Source organism: Nerophis ophidion, linkage group LG20 (assembly GCF_033978795.1).
Source record: "Nerophis ophidion isolate RoL-2023_Sa linkage group LG20, RoL_Noph_v1.0, whole genome shotgun sequence".
Classification (NCBI taxonomy): Eukaryota; Metazoa; Chordata; class Actinopteri; order Syngnathiformes; family Syngnathidae; genus Nerophis; species Nerophis ophidion.
Window position 1 is genome coordinate 35,541,597 of NC_084630.1, and position 17,253 is coordinate 35,558,849.

Genomic DNA, 17,253 nt, shown 5'->3' on the forward strand with positions numbered 1-17,253 from the left:
GCTGAAGGCCACTATTAAAGCAACCTGGACTCTCATAACACCTGAGGAGTGCAACAGACTGGTGGACTTCATGCCACGCCGTATTGCTGCAGCAATTCAGGCAAAAGGAGCTGCAACTAAGTATTGATTGCCGTACATGCTGAAACTTTCCATGTTCATACTTTTCAGTTGGCCCACATTTCTAAAAAATATTTTTTGGTACTAGTCGTAACTAATATTCTAATTTTCTGAGATACTGAATTTGGACTTTTCAGTAATTGTCAGTACTAATCATCAACATTTAAAGAAATAAACATTTCAAATATATCACTATGTGTGTAATGAATTGATATAATATGTAAGTTTCACGTTCTGAACATAATTACTGAAATAAATCCACTTTTTCATGATATTCTAATAATATGACCAGCACCTGTATGTGTATGTGTATGTGTATGTATATGTATATATATATATATATATATATATATATATATAGCCTAAAACCAGCTGGTGGTTGGTTTGTTTATGTAACAAAATCCAGGATGATTGTTTGGTTGAGGTTTGATGAGTCACGATTGGCTAAGCTTAGGGCACAACATTACAGCAGGCCAATCAGAGAGCAGACAGGGCGGGTCAGGACTCTGTCAAAGCAGGAAGTATACATTGCGGTGGCAGAAAGCAGACGGAGTGAGGGACATTTGAAACAAGTCGTTCTTCCAGAGTGCATCAGTTTACTGGCACTTTTATTTCATTGACATTGCTTGGAACATTTTATCAACGCTGTGTTTTGTTCTGGCTAACCAAATATCTAAGTAACAGCTGTGAGAGCAAACCTCTGGACGGTAAAGTGACAATAGTGATGTTAAGACTGGTACAAAGTTGCAGTCCTGGCACAGAAAGATGTCCACTTGTAGTCGTTTCTGTTCTGTCAAGATGGACTCTGTTCATGTCTGTTGTGTGACACCAATGTTTTCCTTTGGTCAGCTAATTTTGCCACTTGGCTTTCTGTCATTTATCCTGTGCTCAATTCTAATATCCATTATTTTGGTGTAGTCATTGAATGTGTTTCCCCTCATCTTGCACAAGCTATTGCAACTTTGCAAGTCCAAAGAATGTTTCAAAAGCCAGACAGAGGGCATGTTTACCGTTTTTATTAGAAGTATTCAAACTAAGAATCTATTCTCTGCCTATTTGTTTGGTGGAAAGTTTGACATGAGGTTGAGATATATATTTCATGGATGTTTCCGTGTAGCCTGCTACAATGTAGTTTAGGCACATTTCATGGAGAGTAACTTCATACTAAGTAGCTGCTAAATACATATTGAGTTGCTTCATCCTCCATGAGAGAAATCAGCAGTTGATGAAAAGTAGCAACCAAAACAAAAGTCTCCGGTCCTCCTGAGCTCCTTGTCCTTCTCCCTCTCTTGTAGGCCCATAAAATGGCATGGCCCTTCCTGGAGCCAGTAGACAAAAACGACGCCCCAGACTACTACAAAGTGATCAAGGAACCAATGGGTGAGTGCATGTGCATGCAACATCAACACAAGGAGCATCCATTCATCATCCAGGCTTCAGCTCATTTAGCACAAATTGGGTCATTTTTCTTCAAATGTTTGTTTACCCCATTGAAGGTAAACCTACTCCTCAATGGGCTGTGGTCATGGGAGTAGTCATCTGCATTGTTTGGGGAATAGCCATTAGGGAATGTTAGGAAAGCAGAGACTTCCTCATATGAACATGACATATGCTGATTGTAGCTGAGATAGGCACCAGCGACCCCAAAGGGAATAAGCGGTAGAAAAATGGATGGGATGGATGGATATTGCCACATTTTATTTAAATTCTTGTTGAAACTTCTTAAAGCTTGAACGAGTCAATTGTATTAGTTGGTGCCTATTTCACTTGCTCATCAAAGGGCTGGGTGATAGGACTAAAAAACCTATCGTGATATAAGTCTTTGATATCGGTCCGTATCAATAATTACCATATTTTTCGGAGTATAAATCGCTCCGGAATATAAGTCGCACCTGCCAAAAATGCATAGTAAAGAAGGGGAAAATCATATATAAGTCGCATTTTTGGGGGAAATGTATTTGATAAAACCCAACACCAAGAATAGACATTTGAAAGGCAATTTCAAATAAATAAAGAATAGTGAACAACGGGCTGAATAAGTGTATGTTATTTGAGGTATAAATAACCAACTGCTATGTTAACCTAACATATTATGGTAAGAGTCATTCAAATAACTATAACGTATAGAACATACTATACCTTTACCAAACTATCTGTCACTCCTAATCCATAAATCCCATTAAATATTATACGTCTAGTCTCTTACGTGAATGAGCTAAATAATATTATTTGATATTATTAAATATTGGTATTTTTTAAGACCTCTGGAAAATAAGGACCGGGAAGGAAATATAATAAATGCAAACATTTTGACTTCAAATGTACCCTTCCTCTTATTATAATCTCCGTTAGCTGTGAAAGCTGATAGGAAAAGTCAACCCTAGCGTGGAAAGACAATTGTAAAATCACATTGGACACCTAACAGTTTGACTTTTTCCTGTCAGCGCTCTTATTTTGCTTCCTTTTCCTGCACGTCTCCCTGAGCGCTTCTTTCCATCACCTTGACCTGATTGGCAGTCTGGCACACCTGCTGGCAATTGCCAATCAGGCCACTATTTAGACGTGCCTCGCTGTCCAGTCAGTGCTGGAGTATTACTAGCTGTATACTGTATGCTGTATGAGCTCTTCCTGTTTGCTGTCTCCTAGCTCCTTCTTTCTTGGTTTCCTGTTTGCTGTTTGCAGTTTTCCTGCATTTCTTTTGTACAGTAAATCATGTTTTTCTACATCTTGGAGTTCGTCACCAACAATCCCTGACAACAATAGCCTCTTAAAATCCATCCATCCAAGCTCTCATTGTTGGTTTCTTTTCCTACTTCATGTAAAAATGTAACCGCCAGATAACAAGATGGTCAACCAAACATGATAGTTGATACTGTTATCTGATTGGCTGTTATTGTGTCACTCCCACTGACCGTGATCACTTCCTGCGTTGCTGGTTTAGCCACTCCCACTGACCAGTGATCACTTCCTGCGTTGCTGGTTTAGCCACTCCCACTGACCAGTGATCACTTCCTGCGTTGCTGGTTTAGCCACTCCCACTGACCAGTGATCACTTCCTGCGTTGCTGGTTTAGCCACTCCCTTTGTTCAGGCAGCCAACCTTGCTTCTTACCTCCCACTTTCTTCTGACCAATCAGAAAAAAACGATCATCAAATATTTTACCGAATCCATTTTTTTATTGATATTGATATCATGTGATGTACAGTGGTGGTCAAAAGTGTACGTACACTTGTAAAGAACATGATGTCATGGCTGTCTTGACTTTCCAATCATTTCTACAACTCTTATTTTTGGTGATGTAGTGATTGGAGCACATACTTGTTGCTCACAAAAACATTCTTGAAGTTTGCTTCTTCTATGAATTTATTATGGCTCTACTGAAAATGTGAGGGTCAAAAGTATACATACAGCAATGTTCATTTTTGCTTCCATGTCCCTTGGCAAGTTTACCTGCAATAAGGCGCTTTTGGTAGCCATCCGCAAGCTTCTGGCAAGCTTCTGCTTACACTTTCTGAAAACATTTTCTCAGATTGTCAATTCAAAGTTTTTATAAGCTGTGAACTTTAAATAATCAAAATGATATCAAAAGAAGGCTTCATACATTTTGAGTGACATGTTATGAGCCTATCATATGTTACTTTGTAAATCCAATTACTGTAATCAACCAACTTTTGCATGAGTTTCACCTGTAATGTTGAAGAAGTTTCTTTTCCACCGTGTGGTGACAACTTCAAGATGTAAAGATAAATTAGGACACTTTTGGAGAAGATGGGCGTGGTTTCATTGGGAATGCGGGAAAGCCTCCACAATAAAAACATCTTGCAGGCAAACTAAAAAAAGGGGTTATAGAAGTGACTGGAGCAAAATGTAGAGCAATGTGTCCAATATGTGTTATCTAGACCAGTGTTTCTTAACCAATATGTGTTCTCTAGACCAGTGTTTCTTAACCAATATGTGTCCAATATGTGTTATCTAGACCACTGTTTCTCAACCAGTATGTGTTATCTAGACCACTGTTTCTTAACCAATATGTGTTCAATATGTGTTATCCAAACCAGTGTTTCTTAACCAATATGTGTTATCTAGACCAGTGTTTCTTAACCAATATGTGTTCAATATGTGTTATCTAGACCAGTGTTTCTTAACCAATATGTGTTATCTAGACCAGTGTTTCTTAACCAATATGTGTTCAATATGTGTTATCTAGACCAGTGTTTCTTAACCAATATGTGTTCAATATGTGTTATCTAGACCAGTGTTTCTTAACCAATATGTGTTCAATATGTGTTATCTAGCCCAGTGTTTCTTAACCAATATGTGTTCAATATGTGTTATGTAGACCAGTGTTTCTTAACCAATATGTGTTCAATATGTGTTATCTAGACCAGTGTTTCTTAACCAATATGTGTTCAATATGTGTTATCTAGCCCAGTGTTTCTTAACCAATATGTGTTCAATATGTGTTATCTAGACCAGTGTTTCTTAACCAATATGTGTTCAATACGTGTTATGTAGACCAGTGTTTCTTAACCAATATGTGTTATCTAGACCAGTGTTTCTTAACCAATATGTGTTATGTAGACCAGTGTTTCTTAACCAATATGTGTTATCTAGACCAGTGTTTCTTAACCAATATGTGTTCAATATGTGTTATCTAGACCAGTGTTTCTTAACCAATATGTGTTATCTAGACCAGTGTTTCTTAACCAATATGTGTTCAATACGTGTTATGTAGACCAGTGTTTCTTAACCAATATGTGTTATCTAGACCAGTGTTTCTTAACCAATATGTGTTATGTAGACCAGTGTTTCTTAACCAATATGTGTTATCTAGACCACTGTTTCTTAACCAATATGTGTTCAATATGTGTTATCTAGACCAGTGTTTCTTAACCAATATGTGTTCAATACGTGTTATGTAGACCAGTGTTTCTTAACCAATATGTGTTATCTAGACCAGTGTTTCTTAACCAATATGTGTTCAATATGTGTTATCTAGACCAGTGTTTCTTAACCAATATGTGTTATCTAGACCAGTGTTTCTTAACCAATATGTGTTCAATATGTGTTATCTAGACCAGTGTTTCTTAACCAATATGTGTTCAATATGTGTTATCCAGACCAGTGTTTCTTAACCAATATGTGTTCAATATGTGTTATCTAGACCAGTGTTTCTTAACCAATATGTGTTCAATACGTGTTATGTAGACCAGTGTTTCTTAACCAATATGTGTTATCTAGACCAGTGTTTCTTAACCAATATGTGTTATGTAGACCAGTGTTTCTTAACCAATATGTGTTATCTAGACCAGTGTTTCTTAACCAATATGTGTTATCTAGACCAGTGTTTCTTAACCAATATGTGTTATCTAGCCCAGTGTTTCTTAACCAATATGTGTTCAATACGTGTTATGTAGACCAGTGTTTCTTAACCAATATGTGTTATCTAGACCAGTGTTTCTTAACCAATATGTGTTATGTAGACCAGTGTTTCTTAACCAATATGTGTTCAATATGTGTTATCTAGACCAGTGTTTCTTAACCAATATGTGTTCAATATGTGTTATCTAGACCAGTGTTTCTTAACCAATATGTGTTCAATATGTGTTATCTAGCCCAGTGTTTCTTAACCAATATGTGTTCAATACGTGTTATGTAGACCAGTGTTTCTTAACCAATATGTGTTATCTAGACCAGTGTTTCTTAACCAATATGTGTTATGTAGACCAGTGTTTCTTAACCAATATGTGTTATCTAGACCAGTGTTTCTTAACCAATACCTCTTCCTCAGCTGTAATACACTTTTAAAGTCAATGAGAAGTTTCTTAATCGCAAAATGATGACTAAAGTGGTGAAGCTGTATACTTGAAGTTTATTTAAGAAATATATATAATTTATTAATAATTTACTTGGAATTTATTTCTAGCACTGTAATTGCATGTCAATTTATTTGTCATCCGTTTTTGTGAGTTCTTTCTTTTGTCTCATATTTATGTCTGTAATCAGCCTGACCTAAACCTTGCGTTTACATCATTTGACAAGGTTGATTTTGTTCAACTGTAAGTAGGTTAGCTATGATTATTGGATAGGGTTCAGATCCGGCCCTCACTGACTTGGGACCATTGCAAAATGATGTGCGTCCCAAAATTACCAGCCTTGGCGTCACTATAGACAGCGATTTTAAACTTGACAAACAAGTCCATGGCGTTTTAAAATTGTGTTTTTATCACCTTCGTCTATTAGTAAAGGTTAAACCGTTTTTATCTTTTAACCTTTTTGAAGAAGTGGTGCATGCTTTTATTTCAAGTGGCCTGGACTACTGCAATGCACTTTATGCTGGCATTAGCCAAAAAGCTCTCTCCCGGCTGCAGTTAGTCCAGAACGCGGCAGCACGACTTTTAACAGGGGCCAGGAAACGCCAGCTTATAACCCCAATTCTTCAGAGTTTGCACTGGCTCCCTTTTCATTTTAGAATTGATTTTAAAACATTGCTGTTTGTTTTTAAATCTTTACATGGACTGGCACCTCAGTATATCTCGGACCTCATCCAAATTTACACTCCTGCGCTCGCTCTGAGGTCCGAGAGCCAGTTCCAGCTCATGGTGCCCATGACCAGACTTAAGACCAGGGGAGACAGGGCCTTCTCTGTGGTTGGCCCTAAGCTCTGGAACACTCTGCCTCTCCATGTTTAAACTGCTTCCACAGTGGAATGTTTTAAGTCTCGTCTTAAGACCCACTTTTATTCTTTGGCTTTTAACACTACGTGAGTTGTGTGGTCCTCTGTTGTCCTCTGTGTTTTTTATACACTTTGATTTCTATTTTAGTGTTTTAATTTATTTTACCCTTTAAAATTGTTTTTAATCATATTTATTTTTATATCGGTTTTATATTTATTTATTTTTTGTTTTTATTCAGTCATTGGTAGAGCATAATGTTGTTTTTTAATATTGTTTTTAACATGGCTGTGCAGCACTTTTGAGACGTTCTTATTGTTTGAATGTGCTATATAAATAAAGTAGATTGGATTGGATTGAAGAGTAAGATTACTAAATGAGGGTTAATATTTCAGTGGAAAAGTTGGGCTCCGAGGTCCAAAAGGTTAAGAGCCCCTGATCTAGACCACAAGGAAGTGTTTTAAAGGCCTACTGAAATGAGATTTTCTTATTTAAACGGGGATAGCAGGTCCATTCTATGTGCCATATTTTTGCTGAAAGGATTTAGAAGAGAACATCCACGATAAAGTTCGCAACTTTTGGTCGCTAATAAAAAAGCCTTGCCTGTACTGGAAGTAGCAGACGATGTGCTTGTGATGTCACGGGTTGTAGGGCTCCTCGCATCCTCACATTGTTTATAATCATAGCCAACAGTAGCTAGAGCTATTCGGACCGTGAAAGCGACAATTTCCCCATTAATTTGAGCGAGGATGAAAGATTCATGGACGAGGACGTTTAGAGTGAAGTACTGGAAAAAAGAAAAGGCGACGGCTCAAGGCGGCGGCAGGCGGCGTTTCAGATGTAATTAGACACATTTACTAGGATAATTCTGGGAGATCCCTTATCTGCTTATTGTTTTAATAGTGTTTTAGTGAGATTGTAAAGTCCTACCTGAAAGTCAGATGGCTGCGGTGAACGCCAGTGTCTCTCAGAGAAGCCAATGGAGGAGCCAAGATCACAGCTGCCCTTTTGACAGCTACAGGAGGAAGTCGCATAATCCACTGAAGTCTCCGGTAAGAGCCGACTTAATATCACAATTTCCCCATCCAAAAACTTGCTGGTTGACGTAGAGAAACATGTTGGCTTGACCGCTCTGTGTTAAAGCTTCACAAAAATGAAACACCGGCTGTGTTTCGGTTGCTAAAGGCAGCTCCAATCCACCGCTTTCCACCAACAGCATTCTTTTTTATAGTCTCCATTATTAATTGAACAAATTGCAAAAGATTCAGCAACACAGATGTTCAAATTACTGTGTAATTACGCGATGAAAAGTGACGACTTTTAGCCGTGTGTGGTGCTGGGCTAATATGTCCGCTACAACCCGAGACGTCACAAACACACGTCATCATTCCGCGACGTTTTCGACAAGAAACTCCGCGGGAAATTTAAAATTGTAATTTAGTAAACTAAACCGGCCGTATTGGCATGTGTTGCAATGTTAATATTTCATCATTGATATATAAACTATCAGACTGCGTGGTCGGTATTAGTGGCTTTCAGTAGGCCTTTAAATGAAGATAAAATGCCAACACTTGTTCTGGCCTTTGCCAAAATGCCACCATCCCACCATCCCACCTGTGTCTCACCTCAGACCTGTCCACCATGGAGGAGAGGTTGCAGAAGCGTGGCTACGTGAGGCTAACGGAGTTTGTAGCAGACATGACCAAAATCTTCGACAACTGCCGCTACTACAACCCCAGCGACTCGCCCTTCTACCAGTGTGCCGAGGTTCTGGAGAGTTTCTTTGTCCAGAAGCTCAAAGGCTTCAAAGCCAGCAGGTAAGAAGATCCTCCACCTTCTAAACAACCTGCTCCTTCATCTTTCCATTTTTCAACACTGAACATAATGAGACAATTAGAGGGTGTAAACCATGTTTATCAGTGTCAAGTTCTTAAAATGATGCGAATGAACCTTCTTTGTTACATTTATCAATGAATACAAGTTGAATGTGTACACCTGCGACCAATAGACTCGTACAGCCAAAATATGCCCAAAAATAAGGTGGGTGTGGCTTATCATTGGGCGTGGAAATGACTGAATTTACCATCCTTTTATTTCTTATTTCTTTTCTTCAACTATCATGACACTAAAATGCATAAAAAGAAAAATGTGTTTAAATTCATCACACTTTCAAAGGTACTCAATTGGCAACCGTATCAGCTAAATTTGAAGGGGGAATGCACTTTTTGGGGGAATTTTCGTATGGTTCACTATCATGACTTTGTATAATGCATTCAAACTCGTGCATAAAGTTCCTTTACAACGGAGCCAATAGGAGGGCCTCTATTCCGCCCATAAAACCCAATAAATAACCATCCAAAAAGTGACAAAAAACTCCATTTACATTTGGTGACTTCAATGTGAACAAGTATTAGTCATATTGTTATTATAAATATGAACAAGTATTAGTGATATTTTTATTATAAATATTAACACGTTTTAGTGATATTGTTATTATAAATATGAACAATTATTAGTCATATTGTTATTATAAATATGAACAAGTATTAGTGATATTTTTATTATAAATATTAACAAGTATTAGTCATATTGTTATTATAAATATGAACAATTATTTGTGATATTGTTATTATAAATATGAACAAGTATTAGTCATATTGTTATTATAAATATGAACAATTATTTGTGATATTGTTATTATAAATATGAACAAGTATTAGTCATATTATTATTATAAATGTTAACAAGTATTAGTGATATTGTTATTATAATTATGAACAAGTATTAGTGATATTGTTATAAATATTAACAAGTATCAGTCATATTGTTATTATAAATATTAACAAGTATTAGTCATATTGTTATTATAAATATGAACAAGTATTAGTCATATTATTATTATAAACATGAACAAGTATTAGTCATATTATTATTATAAATGTTAACAAGTATTAGTGATATTGTTATTATAATTATGAACAATTATTAGTGATATTGTTATCATATCAGTATCATCAGTATCACAGTATCACGTTCTCATAGTCATTATTGTCACCGATGTCCCACTGGGTGTGAGTTTTCCTTGCCCGAGGATGTCGTAGTGGTTTGTGCAGCCCTTTGAGACACTAGTGATTTAGGGCTATATAAGTAAACATTGATTGATTGATTGATTGAAGTATTAGTCATATTGTTATTATAAATATGAACACATATTAGTGATAATGTTATTATAAATATTAACAAGTATTAGTCATATTGTTATTGTAAATATGAACAAGTATTAGTCATATTATTATTATAAATGTTAACAAGTATTAGTGATATTGTTATTATAAATATGAACAAGTATTAGAGATATTGTTATTATAAATATTAACAAGTATTAGTCATATTGTTATTATAAATGTTAACAAGTATTAGTGATATTGTTATTATAAATATGAACAAGTATTAGAGATATTGTTATTATAAATATTAACAAGTATTAGTCATATTGTTATTATAAATATGAACAAGTATTAGTGATATTGTTATTATAAATTAGGGATTAGGGATATAAATTAGGGACGGCGTGGCGCAGTGGAAGAGTGGCCGTGCGCAACCCGAGGGTCACTGGTTCAAATCCCACCTAGAACCAACCTTGTCACGTCCGTTGTGTCCTGAGCAAGACACTTCACCCTTGCTCCTGATGGGTGCTGGTTGGCGCCTTGCATGGCAGCTCCCTCCATCAGTGTGTGAATGTGTGTGTGAATGGGTAAATGTGGAAGTAGTGTCAAAGCGCTTTGAGTACCTTGAAGGTAGAAAAGCGCTATACAAGTACAACCCATTTATCATTTATTTATTTATCATTTAAATATGAACAAGTATTAGTGATATTGTTATTATGATTATGAACTACTATTAGTGATATTGTTATCATAAATATTAACAAGTACTAGTCATATTGTTATTATAAATATGAACCCATATTAGTGATAATGTTATTATAGATATTAACAAGTATTAGTCATATTGTTATTATAAATATGAACAAGTATTATTGATATTGTTATTAGAAGTGCTAATGCAGACAAACTATTTATAGCAACGACGTGATCCAGGGTGTACCCCGCCTTCCGCCCGATTGCAGCTGAGATAGGCTCCAGCACCCCCGGCGACCACAAAAGGGACAAGCGGTAGGAAATGGATGGATGTCTGTGAGCTTTCAAATGAAAAGAAAATAACCGTTCTGTAATTATTGCCTGTTTCCAATTACTGCTCTGTCCTCTCTGTGGTTTCAGTAAATAAACATTCCAGCTATAATTAGAGCATTTACGCTATTTGCCACCACTCATTAGATCATCGCAGGGGTGTCCAAACTGTTTGACTTGGGGGCCACATTGGGCTAAAAGGAATTGGCCGAAAGCCCACTCCATGTACTGTATATAAGCATTTATGTGTATGTAAATTTGTATGTTAATAAATATATATATAGATATATATTTGTATATCTATATATATATATATATATATATATATATATATATATATTTTTTTTTTATATATATATATATGGAATAAATAAATATATATATATATGTGTGTGTTTATGTATGTATATATATATATACATACACAGTAAGTACATGTGTGTATGTATATATATATATATGTATGTATATATATGTGTGTGTGTATATATATATATATATATATATATATGTGTGTGTGTGTGTGTGTTTGTGTATATATGTATGTACTAATATATACACAGTAAGTACATATGTATGTGTATAAATGTGTATATATACGTGTATATATGTGTGTATATATACGTGTGTGTATGTATATTATGTCATCATCGGACTCGATGGACAACCATAAGCAAGTAAGTATACATATATATAAACACACAGTAAGTAAATATGTGTGTGTATGTATGTATATATATATATATACATATATGTATGTACATATATGTATATATGTGTGTGTGTGTATAAATATATATATGTGTGTGTGTGTGTATGTATATATATCTATCTATATATATATAGATACATATGTATATAAACGTGTGTGTATGTATATATATATGTGTGTTTGTGTATCAATGTGTGTTTTTGTGTGTGTGTATATACAGTATATATGAAGTGTGTGTGTGTGTATATATATATATATATACATACATACATACACATTGTATGTATATATACATATTTATATACATATGTAATTACTGTGTATATATATATATACATGCACACATGTACTTACTGTGTGTGTAAGTGTATATATATATATATACATTTATATACATACATATGTACTGACTGTATATATTAAGAGTATGTGAGAGTGTGAGTCCTACCTTGTTTACTTGTGTGACGATCTCCTTACAGTTCTGTAATCAATCCGAAATACCATGCATCTAAAATGTGTCAAACATGGGTAAGTGTGCAGAGAATGTGTCAAACATGGGTAAGTGTGCAGAGAATGTGTCAAACATGGGTAAGTGTGCAGAGAATGTGTCAAGCATGGGTAAGTGTGGAGAGAATGTGTCAAACATGGGTAAGTGTGCAGAGAATGTGTCAAACATGGGTAAGTGTGCAGAGAATGTGTCAAACATGGGTAAGTGTGGAGAGAATGCGTCAAACATGGGTAAGTGTGCAGAGAATGCGTCAAACATGGGTAAGTGTGCTGAGAATGTGTCAAACATGGGTAAGTGTGCAGAGAATGTGTCAAACATGGGTAATTGTGCAGAGAATGTGTCAAACATGGGTAAGTGTGGACAGAATGTGTCAAACATGGGTAAGTGTGCAGAGAATGTGTCAAACATGGGTAAGTGTGGAGAGAATGTGTCAAACATGGGTAAGTGTGGAGAGAATGTGTCAAACATGGGTAAGTGTGCAGAGAATGTGTCAAACATGGGTAAGTGTGGAGAGAATGTTTATTGTTTTTGCCATCATGCATTTCAAAGAGTGTCATTTGGAGTGGTTTGTGTCTGAGCAGGTCACTCAGTTGCATGACAGGTTGGGGTGTGTGTGATTGTGTGTGGTAGTTTTGGAATGTGTGACCGTGTGTGGTAGTTGTGGTGTGTGTGACCGTGTGTGGTAGTTGTGGTGTGTGGTAGTTTTGATATGTGTGACCGTGTGTGGTAGTTGTGGTGTGTGAGACCGTGTGTGGTAGTTGTGGTATGTGTGACCGTGTGTGGTAGTTGTGGTATGTGTGTGACCGTGTGTGGTAGTTTTGGTATGTGTGACAGTGTGTGGTAGTTGTGGTGTGTGTGACCGTGTGTGGTAGTTGTGGTATGTGTGATACCGTGTGTGGTAGTTTTGGTATGTGTGACCGTGTGTGGTAGTTCTGGTATGTGTGATACCGTGTGTGGTAGTTTTGGTATGTGTGACCGTGTGTGGTAGTTGTGGTGTGTGTGACCGTGTGTGGTAGTTGTGGTGTGTGTGACCGTGTGTGGTAGTTTTGATATGTGTGACCGTGTGTGGTAGTTGTGGTGTGTGTGACCGTGTGTGGTACTTTTGGTATGTGTGACCATGTGTGGTAGTTGTGGTGTGTGTGGTAGTTTTGGTATGTGTGTGACCGTGTCTGGTAGTTGTGGTGTGTGTGACCGTGTGTGGTATTGGTGGTGTGTGTGGTATTTGTGGTGTGTGTGACCGTGTGTGGTAGTTGTGGTATGTGTGACCGTGTGTGGTAGTGGTGGTGTGTGTGACCGTGTGTGGTAGTTGTGGTATGTGTGTGACCGTGTGTGTGACCGTGTGTGGTAGTTGTGATGTGTGTGGTAGTTTTGATATGTGTGACCGTGTGTGGTAGTTGTGGTGTGTGTGACCGTGTGTGGTACTTTTGGTATGTGTGACCATGTGTGGTAGTTGTGGTGTGTGTGGTAGTTTTGGTATGTGTGACCGTGTGTGGTAGTTCTGGTATGTGTGATACCGTGTGTGGTAGTTTTGGTATGTGTGACCGTGTGTGGTAGTTGTGGTGTGTGTGACCGTGTGTGGTAGTTGTGGTGTGTGTGACCGTGTGTGGTAGTTTTGATATGTGTGACCGTGTGTGGTAGTTGTGGTGTGTGTGACCGTGTGTGGTACTTTTGGTATGTGTGACCATGTGTGGTAGTTGTGGTGTGTGTGGTAGTTTTGGTATGTGTGTGACCGTGTCTGGTAGTTGTGGTGTGTGTGTGGTAGTGGTGGTGTGTGTGGTATTTGTGGTGTGTGTGACCGTGTGTGGTAGTTGTGGTATGTGTGACCGTGTGTGGTAGTGGTGGTGTGTGTGACCGTGTGTGGTAGTTGTGGTATGTGTGTGACCGTGTGTGGTAGTTGTGATGTGTGTGGTAGTTTTGATATGTGTGACCGTGTGTGGTAGTTGTGGTGTGTGAGACCGTGTGTGGTAGTTGTGGTGTGTGTGACCGTGTGTGGTACTTTTGGTATGTGTGACCGTGTGTGGTAGTTGTGGTGTGTGTGGTAGTTTTGGTATGTGTGTGACCGTGTGTGGTAGTTGTGGTGTGTGTGACCGTGTGTGGTAATTGTGGTGTGTGTGGTAGTTGTGGTGTGTGTGGTATGTGTGTGACCGTGTGTAGTAGTTGTGGTATGTGTGACCGTGTGTGGTTGTGGTGGTGTGTGTGACCGTGTGTGGTAGTTGTGGTGTGTGTGGTATGTGTGTGACCGTGTGTGGTAGTTGTGGTATGTGTGACCGTGTGTGGTAGTTGTGGTATGTGTGACCGTGTGTGGTAGTTGTGGTATGTGTGTGACCGTGTGTGGTAGTTGTGGTATGTGTGACCGTGTGTGGTAGTTGTGGTATGTGTGTGACCGTGTGTGTCAGTTAATTTGCGGCAAGAGTGGGAGAGGTTGTTTGGATTGGGTCATATGTAAAAATGCTGTGGTTTATAAGTGCAATTCATGGTCATTCAAGTGAGTGACTTGGGCTGGCCAGAAAATGTCAGCAATGATTTTGTCATTGATACTTTAGATGAAGTCGGGGACCACATTCCTCATTAAACTTGTGAGCCCCCAATGAAGTCACTGGAGAGCTGCAGTTTGGACACCCTGGATTATTGTGGACAACATTTGATTTTGTGGTTGCTAGTCCACTTGCTGCATGTATTCACTGCCTCCATTCTCTCTCTCTCTCTCCCTCTCTCTCTCTCTCTCTCTCTCTCTCCCAGATTGTGATGTCAGAGTCCTGGGTGGCAAGGTCACGCTCAAAACAAACAAAAACAAAATTCCCAATCCAGGAAGTAGTATTTTTGTTTGACCTTGTGTAAGGCAGCACTAAAATCATTGGTCTATTGGAGGATTGGCAGCCATGTTGGTAACACCACAAGAAGGTATTTGTCTTTCCCTTGGATAGAAGCTTTCATTGGAGGATCTCTTCTCTGTGTAACATGTATTTGCCATTTGTTTAGGAACACCTCACCTCACCTCCTAGCCAAGATTTGATTGTATATTATTATTCAACAGTTTGACCAACATGGCTGCTCGGTCTGACCCACTGGCATCCGTTACGTGTCTTTTCTATTTGTCCTAGTCAATATTTTTGTCATATTGTAAAGCTTTTAATAAAAAAAAGGAAACAACCAACCCTTTTTCTTTCCTTTGCCATCTCCGTAGGTCTCTTTGTAACAACAAAGTGCAGCAGTCAGCAGCTCTGCTAGAAAGTCTAAAAAGTAGTTTGGACTTGAGGACTTGGACCTGAGCACACGAGTCCCTGAGAGGGAAGTCCTGATGTCTAATGGCAGTAAGCTCATGATTATTTTATAGTCATGAACAAACCTCCAGGAACATTGAACAAAGGAACATATAGTAATGAGTTACTATGGTGATGTAATGAGTTACTATGGTGATCTAATGAGTTACTATGGTCATCTAATAACTTACTATGCTCATCTAATTACTTACTATGCTCAACTCATTACTTACTATGGTCATGTAATTTGTTATTAATTATGGTCATGTAATTAGTTACTATGGTCATCTAATGAGTTACTATGCTCATCTAATGAGTTACTATGCTCATCTAATGAGTTACTATGCTTATCTAATGAGTTACTATGGTCATCTAATTAGTTACTATGCTCAACTCATTACTTACTATGCTCATGTAATTTGTTATTATGGTGATGTAATGAGTTACTATGCTCATCTAATGAGTTACTATGCTCATCTAATGAGTTACTATGCTCAACTAATGAGTTACTATGCTCATCTAATGAGTTACTATGGTGATGTAATAAGATACTATTCTTATCTAATGAGTTACTATGGTGATGTAATGAGTTACTATGGTCATCTAATGAGTTACTATGCTCATCTAATGAGTTACTATGCTCATCTAATTACTTACTATGCTCAACTCATTACTTACTATGCTCATGTAATTTGTTATTATGGTGATGTAATGAGTTACTATGGTCATCTAATGAGTTACTATGCTCATCCAATGAGTTACTATGCTCATCTAATTACTTACTATGCTCATGTAATTTGTTATTATGGTGATGTAATGAGTTACTATGGTCATCTAATGAGTTACTATGCTCATCCAATGAGTTACTATGCTCATCCAATGAGTTACTATGCTCATCTAATGAGTTACTATGGTCATCCAATGAGTTACTATGCTCATCTAATGAGTTGCTATGCTTATCTAATGAGTTGCTATGCTTATCTAATGAGTTACTATGCTCATCTAATGAGTTACTATGCTCATCTAATGAGTTACTCTGGTGATGTAATGAGTTACTATGGTCATCTAATGAGTTACTATGGTGATGTAATGAGTTACTATGGTCATCTAATGAGTTACTATGCTCATCTAATGAGTTACTATGGTCATCTAATGAGTTACTATGGTCAACTAATAAGTTACTATGGTGATGTAATGAGTTACTATGGTCATCTAATGAGTTACTATGGTCATCTACTGAGTTACTATGGTGATGTAATGAGTTACTATGGTGATGTAAGTGACAGGAGCTCAGAGGAGGCACCAAGCAGTGTGGGCGGGAAGCGTTTCCACAAAGTTCTAAAGCTTAGTGATATCACATTGTAGGTGGGTTTATTTTTTACCCTTTGCGTTCATATTTTACTGTTTGTTGCGTTTTACTTGATTGTAAAATATGCGGAAGGAAAGGGAGTGTGACGTTCATATTTTGTCAATATTCAGTCTTTTATCCATCATAGAAAATGTGAAATTCCACTGTCGTATTTTAACCTTCATAATGCTCCCCATATTTTCCATGGGAGACAGGTCTGGACTGCAGGCGGGCCAGGAAAGTACCCACACTCTTTTTTTAACGAAGCCACGCTGTTGTAACACATGCTGAATGTGGCTTGGCATTGTCTTACTGAAATAAGCAGGGGCGTCCGTGAAAAAGACTGCAGCATATGTTGTTCCAAAAGCTGTATGTACCTTTCAGCATTAATGGTGCCTTCACAGATGTGTAAGTTACACATGCCTTGGGCACTAATACACCCCC

At 37.5% G+C, this 17,253-nt stretch overlaps 1 protein-coding gene across 1 annotated transcript in view; it reads left to right on the forward strand.

Moving 5' to 3' along the window:
• The window catches only part of LOC133539053 (nucleosome-remodeling factor subunit BPTF-like), a 151,564-nt gene extending 136,209 nt beyond the window's left edge, over window positions 1-15,355 (forward strand). Inside the window, 3 exon segments of the mRNA XM_061881081.1 lie at window positions 1,413-1,497; window positions 8,422-8,608; window positions 14,941-15,355. Coding sequence (XP_061737065.1) covers window positions 1,413-1,497; window positions 8,422-8,608; window positions 14,941-14,947 — 279 coding nt within the window. The 3' untranslated portion in view covers window positions 14,948-15,355.
• The last annotated feature ends 1,898 nt before the right edge of the window (window positions 15,356-17,253 follow it).